We start from the raw sequence: 26,107 nt of genomic DNA on the forward strand, positions 1-26,107 counted from the left end.
CCCTGGCCACCACAGGCCTGTCCGTCCATGAAGTTCCATGGTGTCTGGACTTGGATCTCCCTCAATTCCTGGGAAGAATGAGACCCAAGCTGGGGAAGAGGCTCACCCTCTGGCAGGATCACAGCGACTCTTTCTCCAGGGCTTCTGGAGGGATGTGTGGATAAGGGTGAGATTGGCTCTAGAAGTCTCCCCAGGGAGGTGCTATCTGCCACCCTACCCAGCATAGCCATCCTCCCATCCTCCTCCATCCTGGCACTTGGGAGATACCCATGGGGCCCCAGGCCTTCCTGCCTTGCTCTGACCCTATTCATCTGTAAGGGGACCATGAGTAAGAGTTGTTCTCTGAAACGAACCTCTCAGCCCCTATACAGGCCCACCTAGCAGAGACCCAGCTATCCCCCACTTTACCAGTGGGGAAACTGAGCTTCCCAGAGTTGGTCACTTCCTTAAGGTTTCACAGCAAACTCATATCAGAGCTAATCCCAGGGTGGTCCACTTTGCCAATTACTATCATCTAGGGCTCTAGCAGCCATTTGGCTTGAAGGAGGTGAGAGGGAAGTGGGGAAGAGCTTGCACTTCAAGACATGCTAGGCAGGAAGCACCCGGCTCAGCACAAGGAGTCTGGCCCAGGGGCTTGGATCTCAGTGCTTAGGATCCTGGAGACTTCTTTCTCATTTGCCTCCTCTGGAGGGAAAAGGATGCTGGATGACAGAACCTAGTTCTGGGGGCTTGGGCGCTGTGAGGCACTGGCCACCTGCTGGGGTGGAGGGGGTTATGTGTTAGGGAGGACAAGCGTCTCCTGGTCTACTGAGAATGGATTGCCATTTCAGAGGGGCCATGGCGGAACAGCCCAGCGTCCATCTCTCCTAGCAGAGGTGAGCTGGTAATCAGGAAAGTCAGAGGATTCAAGGGGCACCTCGGTACCCAGTGATATCCATTCTGCCTGCCTGTGTCTCCCTCTGCCGCTGCCCTATACAGAAGGCTCTCCCAGGTCTTCATGGCCCATTTGGCTCTGGACAGCTGCTCTCCCTGCTATGGCTGGTGTTCATTGGCTCCTGCAGCCACCAATCGAGAGCTAGGTGTGCCCTGCCGCGGAGGGAGCTGACTTCTTCGTCTAGGGATTCAGGCTTAGCACAGAGAGGTCTTAACGCCACACCCCCACCCCCTCCAGGAAGCACCCAGGGCCATGCCAAGGAAGCCACACTCTTTCCAGTCCCTGGCAGCAAGGTGCCCTGAGGCGTGGCAGCTTGTTTTGCTCTCTCCTCCAAAAAGGCTGCCAAAAGAGCTTGACCCAGACCCTGCCCCTTTCCTAGGACTCCCTGGTTTGGCCCTGGCCCTTGTAAGGGCATTTCTTCCTTCCTCAGCAAACCGCACTGAGGCCCTACTAGATGCCAAGTTCTGTGATAAAAACTGAGGTTACAAAGCTGAATCCAACACCACATTGGCCCTGGAGGTGCTCAAAGTCAAGTTGGTGCTGGTGATTGGGGGGTGGGGAGGGATGGGGGACAGACTTACAGACAGACAAGTGCAGTCAACTGTTACTGGATGGAAGCCCAAGGACAGGAGGAAGGGTCAGTTCTGTGGAGGGAGGGGGATGGAAAGGGTGGTCAGGGAATCCTGGAATATTTGCTCTGGAAGGGACATCCAGAAGCAAAACCTGACCCTGACTGTCTCATTTTGTGGATGGGGAAACTAAGGCCCAGACTAGGGAAGTGACTTGGCCAGGGTCACTCAGTGAGATTGTGGCAGACTCTCAGACCCCTGCTTCCCAGCCAGGGCCCTTTTGACGGTACCAGGTGCCCTTTCTGGTTTTCTGTAGCCCGATGCTTGTGTCCTGACTCCACTTTCGGAAAAACATTCGACATCTCTATCCAGTGGTCACCCAAGAGGTGCCTGCTCAGGCCCGAGGAGCCGGGCACTGCTAATCCTTCCTCCAGAGGTGGCATGGCCTCCTCTCGGCCTAGAATGGGGTGGTTGCGTTTTTCTCTCTCTCTCTCTATCTCTCTTGCATTTTTGTGAATCTAATGATGAACTTACGCTACCACACTTTTCCCTTCTCTTACACATCTTACCTACTAAAGGAGGAAGTGCCACTTTATTGGTAAGTGGACGTTAACCAAGAGGGACTTAAAAAATCAGAACTTAAAAAAAAAAAAGAAAAAGAAAAAGAAAGAAAAAGAAAAGAGAGAAACAGAAAGACAGTCGGGTGCTACTGACAGCTCCACAGATCTCTGCAGGGCCGGAAAACAAAGAAAGAAAAAATGTTAACAGAAAAATGTCAGTTCCCCAGGAGTTAAGACATTGTTTTTGATTTCGGTATCTAATGACATTTGTGGATTTTGTTTTTTATTTCGTTTTTCCTCCCTTTCTTCGGTTCAGTTTTGAGTTCAGTTGTCCCGCCTCGCCCCCACCCCCATCTGTGTGCCGTGTGCCCCCTCCATCCCCTCACCCACCCCCAAGCGCTGGGCGGCCTGGCCTGGTGGGCTGGCCCTGGCCCCGCCTCCCGGTGCCCGCCCTCTCTCTTCTCTCTGCCGGGATCCTCCGTCCCGTCGAGGGGGGGGGGCAATGCCAGCCCCCGTGCCCGTCCTGGATTCCCCCTCCCTGACAGCCCCCCCCCCCCCACCGCTCCGTCCCTCTTGTGTTTTGCATGCCGAGAACCTTGCATGAGCTGCACTGTTGAGGCCAGAAGGTGGACACTCAGGAGAGGCAGAGGCAGGGCAGGCGCGGGGAACCGTGTGTGCGATGCTCCGGGACTGGCAGCCCCCGGCCTGGGCCCGGTGAAAGCCCCCTCTCCTTCTCTCCCCCCACCCCGCCCGCCCGCTCTCTCCCCCTCGGCCTCTCGCTCCTTCTCTGGATCTGTCCTCTCTCTCTGTCTCTCCTTTCCTGTCTCCGCTCTGTCTCTCTGCTTCTCTAACCTCTCCCCGTCTCTTTCCTCTCGGCTCTGCCTCTGCCTCTCCCCCTCTGGATTCTCCGTCTCCTCTGTCTCTCCGTCTCTGCCCGCCTCTGTCGCCCTCTCCGTCCCCTCTCCACCCCCTACGTGCCCTCTCTGCCTCTCTCCCCGTCAGAAGCCCAGCTCGCCCTCGCCCAGGGCCCGCGACCAGGCGGAGGCCGGCGTAGCCACGCCGCCCGCGCGTGGGAAGGAGAGCCCGAGCCCGCGCTCGGCGCCGTCGTCGCAGGGCAGAGGAGGCCGCGCGGCCGGCGGGGCGGCCAGGCGGCGGCGGCGGCGGCGGCGGCGGCGGAGGCGGAGGCGGCGGCGCTCGCGGTCCTCGGCGTCCGCGCCCCGCCGCAGGGGCCGCCGGCGCGCCCGGCCCGCGCCGCCCCGGGGCTCGTCGCGCTCGCTCAGCAGGGCCCGCTCCAGCAGCGACTCGGGCGGCGGCGACCCCGGCCCCGGGCCCGAGCCCGGCTCCGAGCGAGGTCACGGCGGGCACGGGAAACGGTGAGCGGGCTCGGCCCCTGGGACCCGCACCGGGCTCCCCTCCCCTCCCCGGTCATACCCCCTCCCCGCGCACTGAGCGCCCCAGCACCGACCCCTCTCCCCGCAGCGGACCTGTCCACCCGCCCCCGCGCTAAGATCCAGATCCTCCTCCCACAACAGAGCGCCCTCCTCCCGTACTCGCCCCCCCCCCACCATGATCACTCTCCCTCGACAGCACGGAACAGCGTCTTCCTCACCGATTCCTCTCCCCCCCACCAGGGCCCCCTTCCCTCCTCCGGGAACTTTTCCCCGACCCCCAACACAACAACCTCCTCCTCCGCACTAACCCCATAGAACCCCTTCCCCTCCTGAGTCCTTTCCCCCCCGGGGCGCCCACTCTCTCCCTGAGCCCTTCCCTGTCACCGGGCCCCCCACCCCCCGCTCCTCCCCTGCCCGGGGCCCACTGTCTCCCAGCTGAGCCCCCCCTGTCGCCGTGCCCCTCCTCCAGGGCCAAGGAGCGGCCCCCGCGCGCCCGGCCCGCCAGCACCTCCCCGTCCCCGGGCGCGCACGGCAGGCACGGCGGCCCGGAGGGGAAGAGCTCGTCGCGCAGCCCGGGCCCGCACCCTCGCTCGTGGAGCTCCAGCCGCTCGCCCTCCAAATCCCGCTCGCGCTCCGCGGAGAAGAGGGCCCGCAGCCCCAGCCGCTCGCCGTCGCCCAAGAAAACCCTGGGCCGGTAAGTGCGGGCCCAGGGGTGGCGGCGGGACCGGCCGGGGCTGCCGGGCCGCGTCGCTCATCTCGGGCCGGGCCCCGCAGGGACAAGGACGGCGAGGGCCGCGCGAGGCACGCCGAGGCCGAGGCCGTCCGCGCCCGGCGCCGCTCCCGCAGCTACTCGCCCATCCGCAAGCGGCGCCGGGACTCGCCCAGCTTCATGGAACCGCGGCGCATCACCAGGTAAGGAGGGGCCGGGGCCGGGCCGCGGGGACCTTGGGGGGTCCTCGACCTAGCGCACCTGGTGCGGGGAGGGGAGGGCGCCGAAGGAGAGAAGGTGAGGGTTGGGAGAGGGAAGAGGGCGCTCAGGCTAGGACTGAGGTGCTGGGGAGGGGTTGGGACCCGAGAGACAGAGGTGCAGGCTCACTTCGGGGAGGGAGGCCTCCAGAAGGGAAGCGTCCTGAGGGCCATGGAGGGGAGGGGCCCGGTTCTGGGGTCTGGGTACAGCAGCAGGCAAGGAGTTCAGCTCTGGAAGATTCCAGCCATCCCTCTCGGAGCCCCTCCCTCCTCCTTCCCTCCCCACATTCATCTCCTGGCAATGATGTGTCCTTTTCTCCTTCATCTCAAGGTCCAGCCTGCTGAGTGGCCTGTGGCCAGCCTGGGGGCCGGGTGGACCCCCTCTCCACAGGCTGCAGGGGAGATGCCCATGTGAGCTGACTGGCTCTGTCCGGCTGTCTGTCTGCCTCTCCTTTTCTCACTAAGCTCTCTGCTCACTTCCCAGCCCCCTGGGGGATTTGGAGGAGGGGGCACCGGCAGTCTGGTCTCTGGGGCAGCTGTGAGGGGAACCGGTCCCTCCCACTCTGCCCACACAGTCTGCCGGGACTGGAGGGTCTGGGCCTGGGTCTCCAGGTGAGATGATGGTCTGCATTTGTGGAAATCACCCTGCAGCCCTAGATCCCCGACATGGGGTAGAGGGCCACAGGCAAAATTCTGAGCCCCGCTCTGCCCTGGCCTTGCTGGGCAGCCACGGGAGATCAGCGTGCTTCTCCGGGCCTCAGTTCTCACATCAGAGCTGGAGGCCAGGCTGCCAGGCTTGGGACACCCCCCCCCCCAGATACCCCCGTAAGCAGGGGGTCCTAAGACAGCCTCCACACCTTCCACCTGGCACCCCCTTCAGCCCCCTCCCAGGCTGCCTCCTCCTCCTCCCACTAACATACACCTGTTTTCTTCCTCAGAATTAACCCCACGCAATGGGGCATTGTCGCCCCCTTAACTCTCTTTTCTTTTCTCTGGGTCACAGTCTCCTGGCTTCAAACTAACTCCGGGCCAGCGGGAGGTAGCTGAGTAAGGAGTGGGGGCCGGCAGGCCTGGGCCAGGGCCTTGGGCATGGGCAGCAGTGGCCAGGGGGCTCCTCTTGTTCCCTCTGAGTGACCTGAGAACCAAAATCCTCCATCCTGTGGGGAACAAAGAAGCAGGAGTGGGCCATATTCACAAACCCTCCCATGCACAGAAGCCACTGCTTAGCTTGGCTGATGTGAGTTGTCTACACTTAAAAGTTGCATTTATTCAACAGATGTTTATTGAGCACCTACTCCAGTCAAGCAAAGACTTGGTCCCCTTTCCCTGCAGACAATGAGGAAAAACAAAGTGATCAACATAAAATTGGACCACTGCATGTCCAGTCTTGCTGGGGCAGGGGTGGAGGCAGGGAGAATTCCAAGGTCAAGGCCCAGGGGAAACTGAGGCAGGGAAGCCCTGGCCACTGCTGGGGAGGGGCTCAGGGCCTGAGTGAGGGCCCAGGACTGGCAGAGCTCAGGGCCTTGGATGGCCTGTAATCAGCTCTTCCCTCCCGGCAGTGCCCGAAAACGTCCCATCCCCTACTACCGGCCCAGCCCCTCATCCTCCTCCAGCTGCCTGAGCAGCGACTACTCAAGCCGGAGCCCCAGCCCGGGCCACAGCCATGGAAGCTACAGCAGCCGCAGTCGGACCCGCAGCCGCACTCGCAGCCCCTCCCGGACCCCCAGTCCCAGCTACCACAGCCGGAGCAGCTCAGAGAGCGGGGGCTTCTGAGCCCAGCCGACCCAGTTTCGTGCCCCCTGGCACAGGGAGAGGCAAGGGGTCAGGACCCAGGAGCTGCAGGGGGCCTGCAAAGAGGTCCCGGGTCCAGGGAAGACCTTGAGGGCGGGGGCCCTGAAGACAAAGAGGAGCTGGATTCTGCTGCTTCTGGAGGGCCCCCGCCCTCACCTCCTGCTCACCCACCACGTCCAGGGAACAAAGAGCCGTTTCGAACACAGGGATCACCCTGCCCCGCTTCCTGCTTGATGCCAGCTCACCAGGCTGGGGACCTCAGCTCAGTGGACCCAGGGACACCTTTGACGGTGCCAGACCTGGGAGCCTCCCCTGCCACTCCATAGGACCCTCAGCTCCTCTCTACCACTGGGCGGACACGGAGATGGGACAGCAAGCCGGAGCTAAGTTAGACAGGAGGAAGAATGGCCTAACCCTTGGTGCACCACCATCCGGGCTGAGGAACCACTTCCTTCGAGCCGGCTGCAGGAGGACCCTGGCTGAGGGCTGGAGGCTGGCCCCAGAGCCTCCCCAGACCCCTCCCCTGGCCCAAGAGTGCCCTGACTGGGTGGGCCCCTAAGCCCCAGCCTGAGGGGCCAGGGAGCTCACCCTTGGTCGCACCTCTCCAGGCCAGGCTCTCCCCTCCAGCCCTCGCCCCATGCCCTGGGCCAAGGCCACGCCAGCCAGGCCTTCTGCATGACAAGAGGTGGGATATACAGACCACAGCTGCACCTGACCCTGAGATCAAAAGGGGTTCGGGTCAGGAGGTGAAAAAGAGAAGCGGTAGATGGAGGAGGAGCCTGGGAGGGGAAGAGCAATGCAGTCGGCGGACTGAGCAGGCCTCGGGGTCCCGGTGTGCCCAGTGGCTGGGACCTGGGCCGGATGGCAGCAGGCCTGGGATGACGTGCCCTTTGGGGCTGCCCAAGGGAGCAGGGAGCCAAAGGGAGCACTTCCTCCTCCTCTTCCAGAGAGGGGTGCTACACCCCTTCGAAGAAAGGGTAGAATCTAGACTGAGGGCCTTGGCCTGGGGCATGGATGGGGAAGCAGCGACCCCCAGCCCTCTGCTGCTGCTCCCAGCCCCCTCCTCCCGGGGCCCTCAGGGATCTCACGAAGTCTTCCTCGGCCCAACAGGGCAGATGCCCTGGGCTCCGGTGGGGGGAGGGGTCTGGGGTCTGGTCCGGGTTCCCCCCCTCTGTTTCCCCCTCCTTCTCCGCGGTGCGGATAAAAATTGGACTCTAATAAAACACTTGGTGCCCGGATGGCAGGTGGTGAGACCAGGCCTCTGTGGATTTGGGTACCTGGGGAGTGTGGGGAAGGCAGAGGGTCCTCATCTGGGCCTCAGGTAGGGTTTGGGGCTATAGGGAAAGCAAACTTGGCCCTGCTCTGGAGATGCCACCTCTTGGAGGGGATGGGGGCATGAAACATACCCTAAGGTGGGCATGAAAGTTCAGCCTGTCTCACACGAGCCCAAAGCTGCCCCTTCCCCTTCCCCCCTTCCATTCCCTCACTGCCCAGCCGGACCGCCTTCCTCATCTGCACCCCACAGCCAGGCTGCAGCCAGGTGACCAGGCAGTGCCACTTCCTTTTCTGCCCCACCCCCGCTCCTGGCCTCTAACCACAACCCCTCCTAGGCCCACCTGCTCACCAGCCGGCCTGCTTGGGTCTGGCCCCCCCCAGTCCATCCCACCATAACTAAAATTCAAATCTGACCATTCCCTCCCTCTTTCCATACATGCTTACTCAACACCTACTATGTGCCATGCCCAGTTCCTGGCTCTGAGGACACAGTATTGAATTAAGGAAACAGAACGCCCCACTATGAGGATCCCGTGACCATGTCCACCAGCTTGTAGCACTTGGAAGGGCTTCCGAATGGCGAATGGCTCCACCTGGAATTGCCATCCTCTCCCGCCGCCACCCTCCAACCTCCGCTCCCATCACTGTCCTTGACTCCAGCGGACCCTCCTCCCCGGCCCCCCTCGGCCCCTCTCCACCTCCACAGGTTCCCGAGAGCTCGTGGTTCCAGGCGCAGCTCAGCTGCCTCCTACTCCTAGGAGCCTTCCCGATCCCCAGCTGCAGTGGCCACTCCCGCCTCTGGATTCCTCCAGCCCTAGGTCTGTTCCTGCCTTTAGGGTATCAAGCTCTTGATCCAGTTATTTGTTGGCGGGTCTCTCTCTCCCTAAATCTGTGAGCTTCTGGAGCCCAGGCCATCCCTTCTTATCTCTGCATTCCCCAAACAGGCACCCTTGAGATGTTTTTTGAATGAGTGAAGGAGTGAACGAGGCAACTATGGCGTGAGGGGTTCCAGCAACCGTGGGGGGAGGGTGGAGACCAAAGGCATGGTGGCAGCAGGAAGACCCTAGAGGGCGACAGAGAGAGAGAGAGGAAAAAAAAAACTGCTGGTTGGCGGCGCGCCAGAAGGGATACAAAACAGGCCTGGACAGAGAGGAGAGATCCCTGGGGGAGGATCCATGGCAGCCTGGAAGCCCGAAGCTCTTTTCCTCAGCACCTCCCTGGCTACTTGGCGCCTGTTCCGCTGAGAAGGACAGGGAGGGAACCAGGCCCCTGTCCCTCCCGCAGACGGAGGGTTCAGACTGAACTCTTCTGCTCTTACCTTGGGAAAAGGGAAAAACACTGGAAGGCAGGCAGGAAAACAGGAAATTCCAATTCTATGTCGGGTAACAAGGAGGGGGAGACAGGGGCAGGGATGGGGGAACCTTAGCAAGATGTGGCATTTGGGGTGTAGGACGTCCTCTCCTCACCTCTCTCTCTGCACTTGGGGCCTCAGGGACCCCTCCATCCTTCCCCTCCCCGCACACACAGCAGCCAGGAGGCTGGACAAGGCTTTCCCGTGTCCTGGCAAGTTCGCCCCTTTTTCTTAATCCGTTTCCTACAGCCCCAGACCCAGGGTAGCAAGTCACAAATGCACATGCCCAATTTGGGGGTCCCAGCTGACTACCCCCCTCCCCTGCCTCTCTGAGGCGCTCTTGGAAGCCCCCTGGCCTACTCCCCCGACCCTCCCACCCCCGCCTCTCTCAGCCGAGGGCATATTCAGCAAACCGGCCTTATCACCAGGCACCTGCCCTTCCTTTGCCAAGCCCCCCTCCACCTGAGAAAGGCTCTCAGGACACCCAGCACCGGAGTGCTCCAGCCACAGGGCCTCCCACCTCCACGGCCACCACAGGGGATGCCCCGTCTCCACGTCCCCCCTCATCCTCTGCGTCGACTCACCATATACACATCCCTGGGGTGGGGTGGGGGGTCGTGGGAGGGTGGGGGAGAGTAGAGAGCGGAGGAGAAACTGTTGATTCACCAGTGCTGGAAGGAGCCTTCGAGAACATCCAGTCCGATGGTCTCATCGCACAGATGAAGAAAATGAGTCACGGAGGCCGGCTGTTGGCCAAGGTCACAGAGTTAGAGACATATACGTCCCCAGACTCCCAAGCTAGATAGATTCTTTCTACTGGACAGCAGGGTGGGAGGGGTAGGAGGATGGGTCCCCAGCCCTCCCACCTGGCCCCTCCTTGGCACCTCTTCAGCAGTGATGGAGGCGAGGTGACCCCAAGGCCAGCCAGAAGCCGAAGGCCTAGGAGATGGGCTTTTGGAAATGGACTCCTGGAGGGGCAGTGTCTAGACACTTCCAGAAAGACCCAGAGCCCCCCGACCCCCATGCGCCCTAATTACAGCTGCCCACATTCTTAGTTCCCAGCAGGCCCAGCGGCAGGCACTTCATCAGCTGTCAGGCCTCTCCCGGGAGCTTGGGCAGCTGCCTGAACGCTCGCATTTTCTGAGGCTGGGCCAGGGAGGGAAGGGCTGTGGTAGCTGGAGTTGGCAAAAGCCTGCCAAGGGAGTGGCTAGTGTGGCCAAGTGCTCAGGCGCAGGGCCAGGCCAGGAAGCTGGGAGGCTGGTCTCGGAGCTGCGGCAGAGTATCCCAGACTCTGGGGCTAGGGATGGGGGGACGGGCCCCTCTGATTAAGGAATCCCTGCAGTGTCCCCCTGCTCCCCAACCCCTTGGCTTCTGGGAAATCCCTGCGGGTGGAGTTGTCCTCTTAATCCCAGAAAAACTACCCCTGGGAGCTCAGTACCCTAGAGGAAGGGTGCCTGGTCAGGGCTGGAAGCGAACCCAGAGAGGCTGGCCCAACCCTCCCTGTCCCACCGCTAACCCTGGGCTGCACACCTCACCCTGGGCCTGCAAGCCACAGCCCACGGCCCTCCCTGGACTGCCTGGGAAGTCCCCCCTGCCGGATAGACAGGCAGGAGGCCTGGGTTCCAATCCCTCCATCCTTCACCAGCTTTGTGACCTTGGGGCAGTTGTGACTCTCAGTTTTCTCATCTCCAGAATGGGACTCTGATAAGATACTTGAACGTGCTATAAAGCACATACAACCAGGTAATTCTCATTAATCTAAGTCTCAATATCCAAAATTAAAGGCCCTCTTTCCTTAATGACAATGAACACTTCTGAGCACCAGGCACTTCACGGGAGTTATCGTGTTATAGATTCACCGCAGCCCTGCAAGCTGGGTGTGTTATTAGCTATGTCTTGCAGATGGGGATGTGCCAGCTCAGAGAGGTCACCAGGCCCGTGAACGGCAGCAGGTTCAAGCCCAGCCTGTCTGACCCCAAAACCCAGTTTCTCCTCCACCCCTACCCCCTCTTACTACCACCCAGAGCTACCCAGGTCCCCTCCCTTGTGATTGGCAGCTCTGATCTGAGAGTCCCTCGAGAAGTGACCCATTGAAGATGGATGTGGGGAATTCCCTGGCAGTCCACTGGTTAGGACTCCACACTTTTGTTGTAGCAAAAATAGAAATGAGACTTTTCTGATAAACAGGAAAATAAGGAAACAATGAACAGGCTGGGGAAACAACATAAACAGACCTGAAAGTGTTAAGCAATCTTGGTTATTCTTTAGTTGTTACTACTAACAAACACTTGTAGCTAGACTTGTCCTTCACAAAGATGATTATTACTCTCTGACTCCATACGAATTACCCTTTGCAACTGGCATTTCTTCTCCCCCTACACTCCCCTGTAGCACTCTTCATTTCAGAAAGGTCATGGGCCCATAACTTCAGGGACATCAGACCCGGTTGCTGAGCCACCTGATGCCAACTTTGGCCATGAATTTGCAGAAGAAAAGAAATGCAAGGCCTCCACTACTTTTGATCCTTATCATATACCCCGGACTGCGAGCCCCACATATAAAATCTTCTCCAATTCCCCAAGGAGGGGGCCCAGTTCTTGAGGCGTTAGCCTACTGTGTCTTCCCTTTGCCTGGCAAAGAAAATAAAAAGCCTCTCTATTTCTTATCTTCCATTTCTCTGTCTCCGTATTTTTATCCAGCATCGGTGCACAGGGAGCCAGATTTGGCCACACTTTCACTGCAGAGGGCCCGGGGTTCAATCCCTGGTTGGGGAACTAAGATCCCACGAGCCCCCAGGCGTGGTCAAAAAAAAAAAAAAAAGATGGATGTGAATTCTCAGTTCTGCTGCCTCCACCTCCATGGGCTGGGTGCTGGGGGTGGAGCCCTGGGTTGCACAACTTCCCCTAGCTGGGGTAGCAGGGATGGATCCTCGCCACCTTGGTTTCAGGCAAAATGAAGGGAGCTCTGAAGGTAGCTTCTGTCTACAAGGTGCTGACGGCCAGGCAGGCAGCCCCCACCCAGAGCATGGCTGGGTCACACTTGAAGGCACCTATGATTATGTCTGACAGCTCCCGCTAGGGTGGGGCACTTGGGCTCCAGTCTGGGCCAAGGTGGGCAGGCAGGAACGGATGAGGGCCCTCCCTGGCTCCTGACCTCACCCTGACTTTAAGAGCTGGGGATAGGTGGGGTTGGGAGTGCCAGGGAGTGAAGGCCTGGGGCTTCCTGAAGCTGAGACCCTTGTGGGGGCGGCGAGTAGCTCCCCATGGAGACTGGGCTCCTGACGTGATCCAGCAAGAGGGGCGGGGCAGAGGGCAGGCATCCTGTCTGCCTCCTCTCCTTGGCCCATGAGAGCTCCAGGTGCTTAGATGCCTTTCCAGAGGTGACCTCAGATTTGTGGCCCAACCCCAGCTCCTTCCCGATGGGGAGCAGGTGGGTAAGAAAGAAAGACATCTAGGAGTGCTCTCTCCTGAAGAGGAAATCGAGGCTCAGAGAGGGCATGAGACTTGTTGCTACCCCAGCTCTTTTTTTTTTTTTTAATTTATTTATTTATTTATTTTTGGCTGCGTTGGGTCTTTGTTGCTGTGCATGGGCTTTCTCTAGTTGCGGCGAGTGGGGGCTACCCTTCCTTGTGGTGCGCGGGCTTCTCACTGCGGTGGCTTCTCTTGCTGCGGAGCATGGGCTCTAGGCGCGCAGTCTTCAGTAGTTGCAGCACGTGGGCTCAGTAGCTGTGGCTCGTGGGCTCAGTGGTCATGGCTCGTGGGCTCTAGAGCGCAGGCTCAGTAGTTGTGGCGCACGGGCTTAGTTGTTCCATGGCACGTGGGATCTTCCAGGACCAGGGATCAAACCCGTGTCCCCTGCATTGGCAGGTGGATTCTTAACCACTGCGCCACCAGGGAAGCCCTACCTCAGCTCATTGAGGCGACTGGACTGGAGTCTGGCTTTCAGCCCCTCAGGGGTCCTGGGCGGGGCAGGGCAAATCCTGCGTGGAACTGGCAGGAGTACAGCCTCAGCCCAGCCCCAGGAGAGGCGCAGCAAACAGAGTGGGTCTTGGAAGCAGAGGAAGTAAGGGACTCCAAGGTGGGAGCCCCATGAGGGTAAGAGCCCTGAGCACTAGAGAGGCTCGGAGCCTCTAGCCTTACTCTGCTAGTGTTTTACAGGAGGCCGTAGGCCAGTCACCTAATCTCTCTGAACCTCAGTTTCCCCATCTAGAAAGGAGGGATAACAAGACAGAAGTGAGGAGAAGGGAGGCTGGACTGGGGTCATGCCAATGAAGGCAGGAGAGAGAGGGAACGTTAGGATTATGGCAGGACCCTAGGGGCAGCAGCCTCTGCCCAGAGGTGGGAGCGGGGGCGTGGATCCCATAGGTGGTCAGATAGGAGGCGGGGCAGGCCTCAGGCTTCAAGCAAGTTTGAAGGAGCTGTACTACCTGGAGCCCTCTCTCCCTTTGTGCTGTGGGTATATTAAACAAAAGGGGCTTTGAGATCATAATCTGCAAAGAGGAAAAGGAGGGGCCTTGGCCCAAATCACACAAAAAATCAGTGGCAAAACCCCGATGAGATTCAAGGCTGCTGTATTTCAAGTTCCCTGTCCAGGGCTCCTCAAGAAAAATAGATATAATGGGGAGCTTTGACAGTAACCTTTCTCCTGACCCCCCTCAGCACGGGGCCTCAGGGTTTGTGATCTGGGTCTGCCCCACTGGGAAGTCAAGGGGAAAACGGCCAAACCTACACACGCCACCGCCTCTGCAACAGGGAGACATACACGCTCTCCTTCCTCCCCCCTCTTTCCACTCCAAGGAGCTAATAATAACAATAATTCATTATCATGTACCAGGCCCTGGACTAAAATGTTTACTTTCATTAAGTGGCTGAATCCTCACACCAACCCAGTGATGGAAGCATTTTCATCATCATCATCATCATCATCATCCCCATTTCCCCGATGGGGAAACTGAGACACAAAGACTCTCATTTGCACAAGTTCATCCAGTGAGTGGCAGGACCTGCATGTGAATTCAGGCGGTCTGGCTCCCGAGCCCACACTCCTAACCATGCTGCTTCTTAAGACATTATTTCACAGACACCCTGGGGTCCAAATCCCGGCTCTGCCAATCCCTAGGTGTGTGGCCTGGGACAAGCAGCCTGACCTCTCTCTCGGCTTTACCCTCCTGGACTGTCCACAGATCGCGGCCTAGCGCTTTAGCACCCAGGCCTGCGAGCGTCCGGCAGTGGGCACTGCACCAGCACCGGGGCTCCAGTCATTTGTTTTCTAAAGCAAGAGAAGGTTCCAGATGTGGGTAGGGCCTTCCTCGCCCCGCCCCGCGCCCCGGTATGCAGTGGGGGGAATGCAGGGGGAGGGGCTGCTCCGGCCCGTCACTGCCATTAATAGCGACCTGAAACACGCCTGCTAAAAATACCCGGCTGGAGGCCCATAAAAGCGCTGCTGGGGCGGGGGCCCGACACTTCTCGCATTACTCCGAGCCTCAGCCGGACGCGCGCAGACCAGCCAGCATGGCCGAGCGCCGAGTGCCCTTCTCGCTCCTGCGGGGCCCCAGCTGGGACCCTTTCCGCGATTGGTACCCGGCCCACAGCCGCCTCTTCGACCAGGCCTTCGGGCTGCCCCGGCTGCCCGAGGAGTGGTCGCAGTGGCTGAGCCACAGCGGATGGCCGGGCTACGTGCGCCCGCTGTCCGCCGCCGCGATCGAGGGTCCCTCCTACAGCCGCGCGCTCAGCCGGCAGCTCAGCAGCGGCTTCTCGGAGATCCAGCAGACTGCCGACCGCTGGCGCGTGTCCCTGGACGTCAACCACTTCGCCCCCGAGGAGCTGACGGTCAAGACCAAGGACGGCGTGGTGGAGATCACTGGTGAGCCCCCCCCCGGGGACTGGGGGCGCCGGCCCCCGGCCTCTCGCCGGTCCTGGGGAGGAGCCCTGGGCAGGGACCTGGGTTGAAATGCGGGGCGGGGGGCGGCGGGGGGGGCTGGAAAGTGAAAACTTAGCCAAGGACCCGGGGGCAGAGCCGGGGGAACGGGGCGGGCCTCCTTGCCCTGCCCCTGGCCTGTATCCACTTCTCTGGAGTTGGGGGTTGCTGGTAGCTCCTAATGGATCTTTTAGCCCTAAAAAGTCTCCGCTAAGGGAAGAAACGCCCCCTTCCAGCGGAGACCCCCACGGCCCAGCCCCACCCCCAAGGGACCAGGTCTCCCCGCGCCCACCCGCGCCTACCCACCCCGGCCTGCGGCTGGTATGAAGAGGGCGTCGCCGCCCGCCCCGCGCCGTCTCCGCCCATAGCCCGTGTCCGCGGAGGGGGCGTGTGCGCGTGCCCGGCGCTGCGGCCCCCCTCACCGCTCCCAAAGCCCCTGAACCGAACTTTCCAGAAGCTTCTGAGATCCCGGGACAGCCTGGGGCACCCAAATCCCTTAGTCAGTCTTGCCTGCCCTGAGTCCTGGCCGCCAGGTGGGACGCGTTTGGATGTGCGCCAGCTGGAGAGGCCGCCCCTCCCTGCCTCCTCTGACCTCCTTACCCCCGCCCCTCCACTCCCCTCTCCCTCAGGCAAGCACGAAGAGCGACAGGACGAGCACGGCTACATTTCCCGGTGCTTCACTCGAAAATACACGTGAGTCCTGGCTCCAGAGCTGGGGGGGCTGGAGGAGGTCGCAGGGACACACAGGTGTGTAATGCTTCTCCTCCCTTTCTGCGTGTCCAGGCTGCCCCCCGGTGTGGACCCCACCCAGGTCTCCTCCTCCCTGTCCCCCGAGGGCACGCTCACCGTGGAGGCCCCGTTGCCCAAGCCAGCCACCCAGTCGGCAGAGATCACCATCCCTGTAACCTTCGAGGCGCGGGCCCAGCTTGGGGGCCCAGAAGCTGGGAAGTCTGAACAGCCTGGAAACAAATAAAGGCCCTAGCCCAGTTGCCCACCCCACAGTAGCCATCACTGACCATCCCCACGCACCAAACCTCTGTACTCTTTTGATATCTTTACCTTCTGTTTTTCTCAAAGTTCAAAACAACTGCCTGCCCCTGCCTCGGACCCTGGTGTGTTTGTGGAGACATAGGGGTTGTGGGTGGTTCACACGCTCATCACCTTTGCTGAGGGCCTGCTGTGTGCCAAGGCCCACGCTGGGCCCTGTGGGTACAGTGGTGTCCATCACAGGGCACAGCCCTGCCCTCCAGTCCCTTGTTTATTAAGAGAGAAACAGTCATTGTTTATGGCAATTAAAACCACCCCCAGGGCTGGGCTTCCCTGGTGCCGCAGTGGTTAAGAATCCACCTGCCAATGTAGGAGACACGGGTTCGAGCCCTGGTCTGGGAAGATCCCACATGCCGCGGAGCAACTAAGCTCGTGCGCCACAACTACTGAGCCTGCGCTGTAGAACCTGCTCGCCGCAACTAGAGAAAAGCCCGCACATCAAAGACCCGATGCAGCCAAAAATAAATAAATAAATAAATTCATGAAGAAAAAACCAAACCCAGGGCTAGGTGTGGGATCAGGGGAAACCAGGAGATGCACCTGGCCCAGGCTTAGGCACTCAGGAACACCTGGGCAGGGGGGAGGTGAGGGGGGGACAGGGCAGGGTCTGGGGAGGGGAGCTTCCTGGGAGCTCAGAGTTCCTTCCTGCCCTCATCATTAACTTCATTAATCCTGGGGAAGAGGGGCAGGACCAGGTAGATGGTATGGGGGGGTGTGTGGCCACCCCAGATGGCATTCTGAGGGGAGATTGGCCTCGTCAAAGGACCTTTCCCGCCAGGCCAGGCCGTGCAGGTAGCAGGGGGCCTGGGCCCTCAGGCCTGAGGGTGCCCTGCAGAGAGCGAGGGCAGGTGCGGCCTAGGTTTTGGTGGAAGAGAGGCAAAGACCTGCCAGGGGAAGCAGTGGCTGCAGGAGGGCCTGCCTTGACTGTCCCCGGCAGGAACACCCACACCTACCTCAGCCTTTGTCCTTGTCCTCCCCCCACCCTCTTCCCTGCCCTAGGAGGGTTCGGGGCGACCTAGGGGAGGGAGAAAGTAGATGGGGGCTTTGGAGCCCAGTCTGAAAGTAGATGGGGGATTTTGAGACCCCACATTCTCTCCACCAGCAAGCTCCCAGAGCGGGGGGCTATGGCCAGACGCTTCTGGGTGCACAGCCCTACTTTGTCATGCTGGGTGCACAGCCCTACTTTGTCAGGGTCCCTGAGAGGAGCAGCACCCGCAGGGAGGGGCCTGGGGCACCCACACACCACCTCTCACGCCGTCCAACTTCTCAGTTTCTCCTCCCTGGTGTGGGCTCCCTGTTGGGACACCACGATCTGGAGCAGGCGTAAAGCCAAAGGGGGTCCCGGCCCTCGAGGGCCCCGCCGAACCTGGAAGGAGGCCAAGAGGGAAATAAACACCTGGAACAAGGACGGTTCTGGCCCAGCTGGCAGCACAGGTCCGGGCCTGTCAGCCAGGACACCGCCCAGTCTACCCACCCTCCCACCCGGTTTCCTGAGCTCTGATCGCCTAAACCTTCCACCCTCTCCCCGAGACACACACCCCCCACGTCTCAGATGTCTCCTGGACGCCTCCACGCTCCCGTGGCCACAACCCAGAGTCAGCCTGTCCAGTTCTCACTCTCGCTCTGCTGGCCAGTGCCCTTGTGGCTGGCAACAGGGTGGCCCTGACCTCCACGGGGGTGGCTGGGTGCCCCTATCTGGTCGGAGAGAGTGATTGCAAGGTTGCCGGGCTGCCAGCTCCTCCACTGGTGCCCTGGACGTGTGGGAGAGCTAGTTCCAAGCCTTTGACCAGGTAATCCTCACATCAGCCCCGAGAAGAGGTGCGGTTACTGCTGCTTGACAACTGGGCAGTGAGCCTCAAAGAAGTGAAGAGACTTGCCCAGGTTCACACAGCTCGTCCTGGAGGGGGCAGAGGGCCATCTGCGTCGCCCCAGACACGGGAGGTCAGATTAACTCAGACACAAGGCTGGTGGGGGGGGGGGCTCCACAGCTGGAAGTGCTGCCGCATAAGGCTCCGTGGGGCCTCAGGAGGAGGAGGACAGCGATGCAGCTGAGCCTGGGGGCCTGGGCCACTCGAGGGGGTGAGGCTGCAAAATGGCCCGGAGAGAGCTGCCGGGTCTCAGGCCCGGAGTCCAGGGCCATGGCCTGGGGTAGGCAGGGGTCAGCGCCTGGGTGCTGTCGGTGCTATAGGAATGGAATATAGGTCCGGGGGCTCAGGCCATCACTGGGGTCACAGCTGGGGCACGAGGGAGGTAGGAAGTGAAGAATTCAGTCCCTGCAAAGGAAACAGGCCGCAGTCTCCGTGGGAAACCAAAGTAGGAGGTGAGGAAGCTGAGACAGATGCCCTATAGGCGGCCTGGGCCACACAGTGGGGGGCGGGGCAGAGGCAGGAGGGGAGCCTGGGGCTGGGCTGGCCCTACGCCCAGAGCTCATCTCAGAGGACGTGGGATCTGGGCAGCACCTCTGGGCGGAGTGGTGGGTGGGGCAGGCTGGCTCAGGTCTGGGAGTCTCCACAGGGAGAGGCCGGTTCTGAGTATTGAGATGCCTGGTGAGTCCCTGCCCTACTGCTGTCCCCGGCCTCGCCAAGCCTTTCCCTGATTTTCAGTGGGTCCCTCTCTAAACGCCTCTGATGACATTCAGGTCTGCAGACTCAGACACTGGCCTTGGTTCAGTGAACGCTAGCATCTGGGTCCCTCTGCTCAGCCGACGGGTGCCTGAGGGGCAATGCCCCCTGCTCCAGGCCAGTGACAAAGGCACCCTCAAGGACCTCAAATCCCTGTGGCTGCAGCTCACCTCTCACCAGCTCCAGCTCCCCTGGGGATCCGTGGGGTGCACAAGCCGCTCTCAGTTCCAGGCCGATCCCTGGGTCTCTCCTTTTCTCTCTCCCTCCCAGTTATGAAATCTGCCCTCCCTGTTGGCTCCTCCTCTGGGCCCAGCACCCAGCCCGTAGGTCCAAGTCCCTGCTTGAGCTCAAGGGGGCAAGCGGAGGACACAGCCCAGTGACGAGCAGCATTCTACCATTAGAGAGGGCCCAGGACAGCCTGCGGAGTCTCAGTGGAGTGGGAAAGAGGGATTTCCAGAAGTGACCCTTGTGTGACAGGCAAGGGGGAGTTGCATGGGTGAGGCTGGAAGGCTGGTGTGGTCAGGCTGGAGGAGGGGCTGCAAGCAGAGAGGGCAAGTGAAGGAGCTGCGGGGGCCCCATCTTGGAGGGCATCGAAGGCCACGCTAAGTGCAGGCTAAGCAAAGGGTTTAAGCATCCCTGCTTTAGAAACAGGGTTCCAGACCTTAGAGGAGAGTGGTTGGGAGGGGCAGCCGTGAGGCGGGGGCAGTGTGCTGCTGAGACATAGTGGGCATGGGTCCTGCCAGGGAGAGGGGGATCGCACGCCAGGATGTGGCAGCAGCAGGCTCTGCAGTGTGGGGTGACACACCGGACGTCGGGGTGCTGGGGGGTGGGGGAAGGAGGGGACCTCTAAAGTCCTGAGCGCCCTGCCTGGGGCTTGCTGACTTCGCAGTCTCTGTAAGGTCAAGCAGCCACCAGACCTTGGCTGCTGGGGGAGTGAACTGTTTCCAGCTGCCCTCATCTTCCCTGCTACTGAATCAACCTAGGGTTTGCCAGGGAGACTGCTCTGTGGAGAGGCTGGGGCGGGGAATAAAAGCTGCCCGGAGAATGGCTGCAGAGGACTCCAGTGCTGGATCCAAAGGGTACGGCCAGAGCACCTTTGTGATGGGGAGGGGCAACCAAGCGAAGGAAGAGAGGAGGGTAGGGTTGGACTGGAGCCCCCGCCCAGGGTTGACCAGGAGGTTGACCATTAGAGACCCCAGACCCCTGGCCGGCTGGCAGCCACACAAGCCCTACGTGCCCTGGCAGAGCCCAGGGCAGGGCAGAGATCAGCCTGGAGGGGTTTCTATCTGCTGGCCTTACCCCGGACCCCCTGCACCTCTACACTACACCCAATCCCCACATGCACACAGTGGCACCTGGGGGTTTGGGACAGCCCTGCAGCCAGGACTTGGCGCCGGGTCCAGACGTGCACAGCAGCGACTGAGCTCCAGCTCAGGACCAAAGCAGGGAAGGAGGATGCAGCATGGGTGAGGGCAGCTGGGCGAGCCTGGGCTGGTCTTAGCCAGAGTCTGCCACTGGGCCCTGCAGCTCAGACCCTGATGAAATGGGGGCTAAGCCCTGCCCTCAGGCTGCTGTCCTAGGGAAGTGGGCCCTGGGAATGTGTGCCTCCCCCATCCCAAAGTGTGTACTCTCTGTCCATCTACCATGCCCCTGTGTTCCAGCCCTAAAGAGCACAGGAGCCTGGGGGCGGGAATTACTCCATCCCTGGCAAAGATCCTCTTAGTCAAGGGCTCTGGATCCTCCCCTCCCTCCTCCACCTGCCCAGGTGACTTTGACTTCATTATATGCATCTAACTCTGCCTCCTAATTATGAACCATATTCTCATGGGCCTCTGATGAGACAGCTCTGCCAACAGCTAGTTGTGCAGGGAAAGCTGGAAGCATGAAAAATACCAGGAATCCCAGGCCTGGCTAAGAAGGGACGGCTCCAGATCAATAACAAAATCTCTGGATGGTCTCGGGTAGGAGCGTGGAGGGCGGAAGAGCCTCACTGGCCAGTCGGCCACTTCCATCTCTTCTGAAGGGCAGACTGAGGGCAAGGGAAAGTCAAGTATCCAGACAGGGCTCCCAGCTTGCAGCCCAGGGGGAAAAGGTAATGTGCGGGGACCCTGGGGAAAACTGACCTGCCCTAGGAGAGGTCCCTGCAGTTTAACAACCCCCTCCTACCCTTCCTTCCAGCCTTGCACGCCTACCAGCTTGGAACACCTCCCTGCCCAGCCTAGGTGGCAATGGTTGGGTCAAGATGCAGCACTGGTGATCCAGGGGCTGTCTCAGTGGAAGGAAGTCTACCCTCACCCCCATCTCGGGGCTGAACAGGGCAGAGCCTGCCAGGAAGGTTTAAAGAATAGATAGGGGTTGGGACTTCCCTGGTGGCGCAGTGCTTAAGAACCCGCCTGCCAATGCAGGGGACACGGGTTCGAGCCCTGGTCCAGGAAGATCCCACATGCCGCGGAGCAATTAAGCCCGTGCGCCACAACTACTGAGCCCGCACTCTAGAGCCCGCGAGCCACAACTACTGAAGCCCATGTGCGTAGAGCCCGTGCTCCGCAACAAAGAGAGCCACCGCAATGAGAAGCCTGTGCACCGCAAGGAAGAGTAGTCCCCGCTCGCCACAACTAGAGAAAGCCCACACGCAGCAATGAAGACCCAACGCAGCCATAAATAAATTTGTAAAAAAAAAAAAGAATAGATAGGGATGCAGGAGCAGCTCTGCGTTCAGGAAAAAGCACTGGGCTAAGCCCAGCTCTAGGTTTGCGCCAGCTCTGTCCATTTTGGAGGCATGGCCTGGGGTCCAGCCCCGCTCTGGGCTCAGTTTCCATTCTGAGGGGTCTGGGTGGCCCCTGAGGCCCCTCCTGCCTTGATTGTCTGTCAGTGTTGTCAGCTCTGTGCAGACCAGAAATCAAGGGGGAATCGCCAAGACTGGCAGCTACCCAGGGTACCCTAAAAATAATAGGAAGGCCAAAGTCCCAGAGGTGCCCAAGGGTATAAGCCAACTTTCTGCAGGACCAACAAGGGCCTGGCATGAGGAAGGCCTTCAGTCTTGGCTCTGACCCCAGGGCAGGTTTGGACAACCCTTTTCTTCCCATGTCATTCCCCCCTCATCAAGATGAGTTCATGAAAGTCCTTTCGAAAGTCCCTTACCAAAAACAAAACAAAACAAACAAACAAACAAAAACTGCAAATTCCCTGGTGGTCTGGTGGTTAGGACTCCACACTGCCACTGCTGGGGGCCCAGGTTTGATCCCTGGTCGGGGAACTAAGATCCCACAAGTCCCAAAGCGCAGCCAAAAAAAAAGTCCTTTAGGGATAGCTGTTTTCAGGCTGGGGAGACAATGGGACAGCGCAGGACAGGGGGATTGAGAATTTAGGTGAATGGATGACCAGAGCGGTCCCTGAGCCCTCCCCTCTCCTCACCCAGTCCTCCCCCGCCCCAGCCCCTTCTGAGCTCCCATCCTCCTTGCTGGGTCTCCCTGTCCCTCTCTGATCTGGCATCTCCCTTACTTCGCCCCGCTCTCTCACATCACTGCACCCCTCCCAACACCAAGCCCCTTCTCCCACGCTGAAACCCCCTCCTTTCTGGGAGTTCTCCCATCTTCGCTGAACCCCCAAATCCATCACTGCATCTTCTCACTTCACCAAGCCCCCCTCCTTCTTGGGAGCCCCTCCCCTACCTCTCTCTGGGCCCTGGTGGCTGAGCTATCCTTGCACAATGCCCTTGGTGGCCCTGTTGATGATCCCGAAAACCCCCTTCTCCAGGACTTACCAGCCGGAAAGCCTTGAACCCTAGGAGTGGTCCCACGGGCCAATCCCTCAGCAGGGGTCATGGAGCCCCAAGGCTCTGCATGGGAGGAAGAATGGCTCTGGAGGAGTGACCAATCCCCACCAAGCAGGCAGCAGGCCCCGCCAGCTCAGGCCTCAGACTGTACCGACTCCAGAAAGAAAGTCTTGACCCCACCTGTAAGGAGGATGGAGCAGGGCCAAGGTAAGTCCCGAGGCACCCCCTCTAGGACACCCTGTTGCCAGGCCTCCCCATCCTCTCTCCTTTCCCCGAGGCCCAGATAGGACAGTAAGTGAGTGCCCCCTGGTGCTCTCCCAGAGACACCTAGATACCTGACACCACCCACCCCAGAAACTTTGGGAATCTCTGCCCAGGTTCTGGGTCCTGCCAGGCCCAGAGCAGAAATGGGGGCAGAAAATCCGAGTCTTGGAAAACACTGACGCCCCCTAGCCCTGCACCTACCATACCTTTGGTCATACTCTCTGCTCTGGGCCTCAGTCGCTGAATGCCCTCAAGCCTCCCGGAAGTTCCCTCATGGAGGACCCAGCTCACTTTCTCAGTCTGCCTTTGCAGGGTCTGGGAGCCAAGGCCTGGAGTCCAGGGGGTGAGGGAGACCTGCCACACCCTCTGCGCCTTTGCTGCATAGGTGTGCTGTTACTAATCACACTGGTGTATACTGGGCACCTGCTAGCTGCCAATCACTCCTTAGCTTATTAAATCCTCACAGCAACCCCATGCCACTGAGAGGCAGCAGAGGATTACAGCTGTGCTTGTGGCCACTGGTCAAACTGCCTGGGTTCAAATCCCCACTGGGGCACTTACTAGCTGTGGGACCATGGGCAAGTTACTAAGTCTGTTTTTTCCTCTGCAAAATGAAGCTGATCATATGAACTAATACATGTGAAGCCTTTATTTTTCAAGTAAGAAAGAAACACTCATGGGAATTAATTATGGGAAGATAACTTTGATCTTATTAAGATAATAATATGGAGATCACCCTAATTAGAGAGTGAAATCACTGGTGACCTTCCCAAAGTTGAGGGAGGAATTCCCTAGTGCTCCAGTGGGTTAGGACTGCACGCTTCCACTGTAGAGGGCAAGGGTTGGGGAACTAAGATCCCACACGCTGTGGGGCCTGGCCAAAAAAAAAGGTTGAGGGAAATAAGAGGAAATGGTAACCGTTCTTTCAGTTTTGTTACAAAAGGGAAGGAAATGGGACCTGAGCTTTAGAAAATAAGTGTAGAGATTTCCTTTCAAGACTAAAGACAGTTAATGAGTTTAAATGATGTGAAGATGGATGGAGAGAAGCAATGGAGAAGTTGATAATGGAGATTTAATTTATAATCAGGAATATAAAGTTCTGAGACAGATAGATAAGAACAGACTGTTAGGGAATTCCCTGGCGGTCCAGTGGTTAGGACTCCACGCTCCCACTGCAGGAGGCACGGGCTCAATCCCTAGTTGGGGAACTAAGAGCCCGCATGCCACACAGCACAGCCAGAAAAAAAAAAAAAAGACTTAAAAATTTTAAAAAAAAGAAAGAAAGAAAAGAAAACGGAGTTAGAGTAGATGTGACCATTCAGTATTGACGAGAAGAAAAAGAAAAGGAGTGTTAAAAAACAAAATTCAGCTGAGTAAATTTGAAGCTCTAGCTGGCTGTAGTCAATTATTCATGAAATTGGGCAGCCTCGCATCTAGGATAGAAAGGAGCTCCCATAAGTAAAGCCTTGGAGCAGTGTCTGGGGCACCCAGGAAGCATCCAGTCAATGTAGGCATCTTTATGAGGTAGTCTGTAATATTCTCATTTTACAGATATGCAAACTGACCTCTGAAGGACGAAGGAACTTGAGAAGTTACGCCTCACAACTAGCACAGGATGGGGTGAGAATTCAAATCCTAAACTCTTAAGCTTTCTACCACTGTGAGCCCTTCATTTGGAAAATGACACACGTTTCTGAGTGACGGAAATCTCACTTTTCTGAACAGTAGCCACACTGAAGTTGGTCTTCAATTCCTAAATCCAGGTTTGACTGTGCCTTGGGCAACCCATCTCCCCTCCCGGCCTCAGATTACACAGCTCTATGTTGGGAGATGAGAAGGGCAGAGACTGGGGTGTCTGCGCTCCCTGTCATTCCTGAAATCTGATTCTGGGGGAGAGCTCCGGCCGGCCACCACTCAATTCCCAGTGAGGAGCGTCTATCCGGGGAGTGTGGGGGAAAGAAGGGTGTTCAGCGGGGACGGGAGCTGGGCTGACACCGGGGGCAGACGGCAGGCGAGGCTGGAGAGGGGCTGGGGCCTGGCCGTGGAGGGCCTTGAGTGCCAAAGACAGGCAGGAGCTGGCCTCAGTGTCGCCCTGGACCTTGGGGCCCGCGTGTGAGGTGATGGAACCTGACAGACCCCAGTCGCCATCCCCCTTTGAGCCCCTCCAAGTGCTCTGTGGGCCGGGCAAGCTGTAGAGAGACCCGGCTTCCTCTGCAATGTGGGAATAACGTAGACCTCCAGGGGCTGCCTCCAGAAAAAGCGATACGTAGGGAAGAAAGCATGACGAACCGCAGTGGACTTCAGAGGCTGCGTCGTTGTTCAGACGGGGAATCTGATGGGCAGGTACGCGGTCAAGGGCCCCGCAGGAGCCTGAGTTCCGCCCTCCCACACCAGCTCCTTCCACCGACCGCGGCAATGGACAAGGCCCACAGATGTCGCTAACGCCCTATAAGGCGTTGTAACGCCCTACAGAACCCAGGCCAGGTTACTCCGTGTGACAAACGCCCACACGGAGGGCGGAGACCAAGGAAAGAGGAGAAAATGGAGAACGGGGGCGTGGGGGAAGGGGAATTATTAAAGCCCGCGGTGGGAGGAGCGCTGGGGCACCACCGGGCAGATTACGGCTCAGAGCCCTAGCAACAGGCCGACCATTGGAGGAGCGGGGCAGGCTAGCTGTGATTGGCTCTCGCCGCTGCCCGCGATTGGAAGGCGGCCTCGTCCCCGCCCTGCTCACATCCGGGTGTCTGGCCTGGCCTGGAACCTTAGCGATCGCGGGTTGTCAGATTTCTTTGGCCTACAGGGCAAGCGCCCAAGACGTGCCTGGCGGGCGCGCAGAGCGGTGAGGCTCACCCACGCGGAATCGCAGGTGCGGGTGCGCGCAGGCGTGCCCGCGCAGAACTGAGGTCCCAGGCACACGCAGACAGCGAAATCCTGCACCTGGGGCCCAGGTGTTTGCGGACAGGTGACCGGAGAGAAGGCCGAGGATGGAGTTCCCGTATGGGTTGGAGCTAGGCGTGGGCCGAGCTTGAGGGCCCTACTGCCGTCCCAGGGTCTGGGCCCAACCCGTGTAACGCGAAGGCTTGCAGGAAGCCGAACCCAGCCGACACCCGGGGGCCCGGGCCTGGGGCTGGCGGGCCTGCTGCAGAGCCGGGCGGCGCCCAGCGGGAGGCAGCAGAGGACGGCGCCACTGGAGCCGGCACATGCGTGGGGGCGGGGGGCCGGGGCCCGGAGGGCTGCTGAATCCTCCCAACTCCGGGGCCCTGCAAATCATTTGGTAACCCAAGTAAACAGGGCAGAGGCGGCCAGACCAGTCGCTGGTGCATTCTTGGGTCCTGAAGCCCTGAGGAATGGACCAAGGCTGTTTTGTTATCTAGGTTCGTTTTGGCCCTATCACCACTGGGCTAAATAAATTTTAAATCCTTAACATTTAGGATATTAGGGGAGTATTGCTCCTTTTGCTTTTGCCCAGCAGTGTAATGAAGTGTCTGTTTGATCTTGGGGATCTGGACAGCATTTAGGGGAAATTACATGGAAAGGAGCTCACCCAAAATGCTTGCAGTCAGCCACAAGCTGCTCCTCCTTTATACGGGTTACCCAGCCATTACTTCCCAAATCTATCTTGTGTATTTGAATGTAAGGCCTAATTT

The 26,107-nt window shown here is 59.4% G+C and overlaps 2 protein-coding genes and 1 long non-coding RNA gene across 3 annotated transcripts in view; 2 read left to right on the top strand and 1 right to left on the bottom strand.

The window, feature by feature from the left end:
* Positions 1-7,449, top strand: part of SRRM3 (serine/arginine repetitive matrix 3) — a 55,013-nt gene extending 47,564 nt beyond the window's left edge. The window contains 6 exon segments of the mRNA XM_036826859.1: positions 3,066-3,436; positions 3,924-4,148; positions 4,229-4,366; positions 4,752-4,797; positions 4,799-4,831; positions 5,980-7,449. Of these exon segments, the coding sequence (XP_036682754.1) occupies positions 3,066-3,436; positions 3,924-4,148; positions 4,229-4,366; positions 4,752-4,797; positions 4,799-4,831; positions 5,980-6,537 (1,371 nt within the window). The 3' untranslated portion in view covers positions 6,538-7,449.
* A 2,013-nt stretch (positions 7,450-9,462) lies between these two features.
* On the bottom strand, positions 9,463-24,873 carry LOC118881937. The gene is made up of 4 exons (XR_005016634.1): positions 24,750-24,873; positions 22,185-22,376; positions 17,044-17,166; positions 9,463-9,583 (listed from the first exon to the last, which is right to left on the bottom strand). It is a non-coding gene; the product is annotated as an uncharacterized LOC118881937 (long non-coding RNA).
* Positions 14,198-15,860, top strand: HSPB1 (heat shock protein family B (small) member 1). The gene is made up of 3 exons (XM_036827315.1): positions 14,198-14,699; positions 15,383-15,446; positions 15,537-15,860. The coding sequence occupies exons 1-3, from the start codon at positions 14,348-14,350 to the stop codon at positions 15,724-15,726; spliced, it is 606 nt and encodes a 201-aa protein (XP_036683210.1). The 5' UTR covers positions 14,198-14,347; the 3' UTR covers positions 15,727-15,860.
* Positions 24,874-26,107: the final 1,234 nt, after the last annotated feature.

Source organism: Balaenoptera musculus, chromosome 15, assembly GCF_009873245.2.
Source record: "Balaenoptera musculus isolate JJ_BM4_2016_0621 chromosome 15, mBalMus1.pri.v3, whole genome shotgun sequence".
Taxonomy (NCBI): Eukaryota; Metazoa; Chordata; class Mammalia; order Artiodactyla; family Balaenopteridae; genus Balaenoptera; species Balaenoptera musculus.

What these genes read in the sequence shown, in the direction of transcription:
- HSPB1 (XM_036827315.1), top strand. Translation starts at nt 14,348, where the DNA reads ATGGCCGAGCGCCGAGTGCCCTTCTCGCTCCTGCGGGGCCCCAGCTGG. An exon ending in CGGCGTGGTGGAGATCACTG is followed by an intron (nt 14,700 to 15,382) that starts GTGAGCCCCCCC and finishes CCTCTCCCTCAG; the next exon opens with GCAAGCACGAAGAGCGACAG. An exon ending in TGCTTCACTCGAAAATACAC is followed by an intron (nt 15,447 to 15,536) that starts GTGAGTCCTGGC and finishes CTGCGTGTCCAG; the next exon opens with GCTGCCCCCCGGTGTGGACC.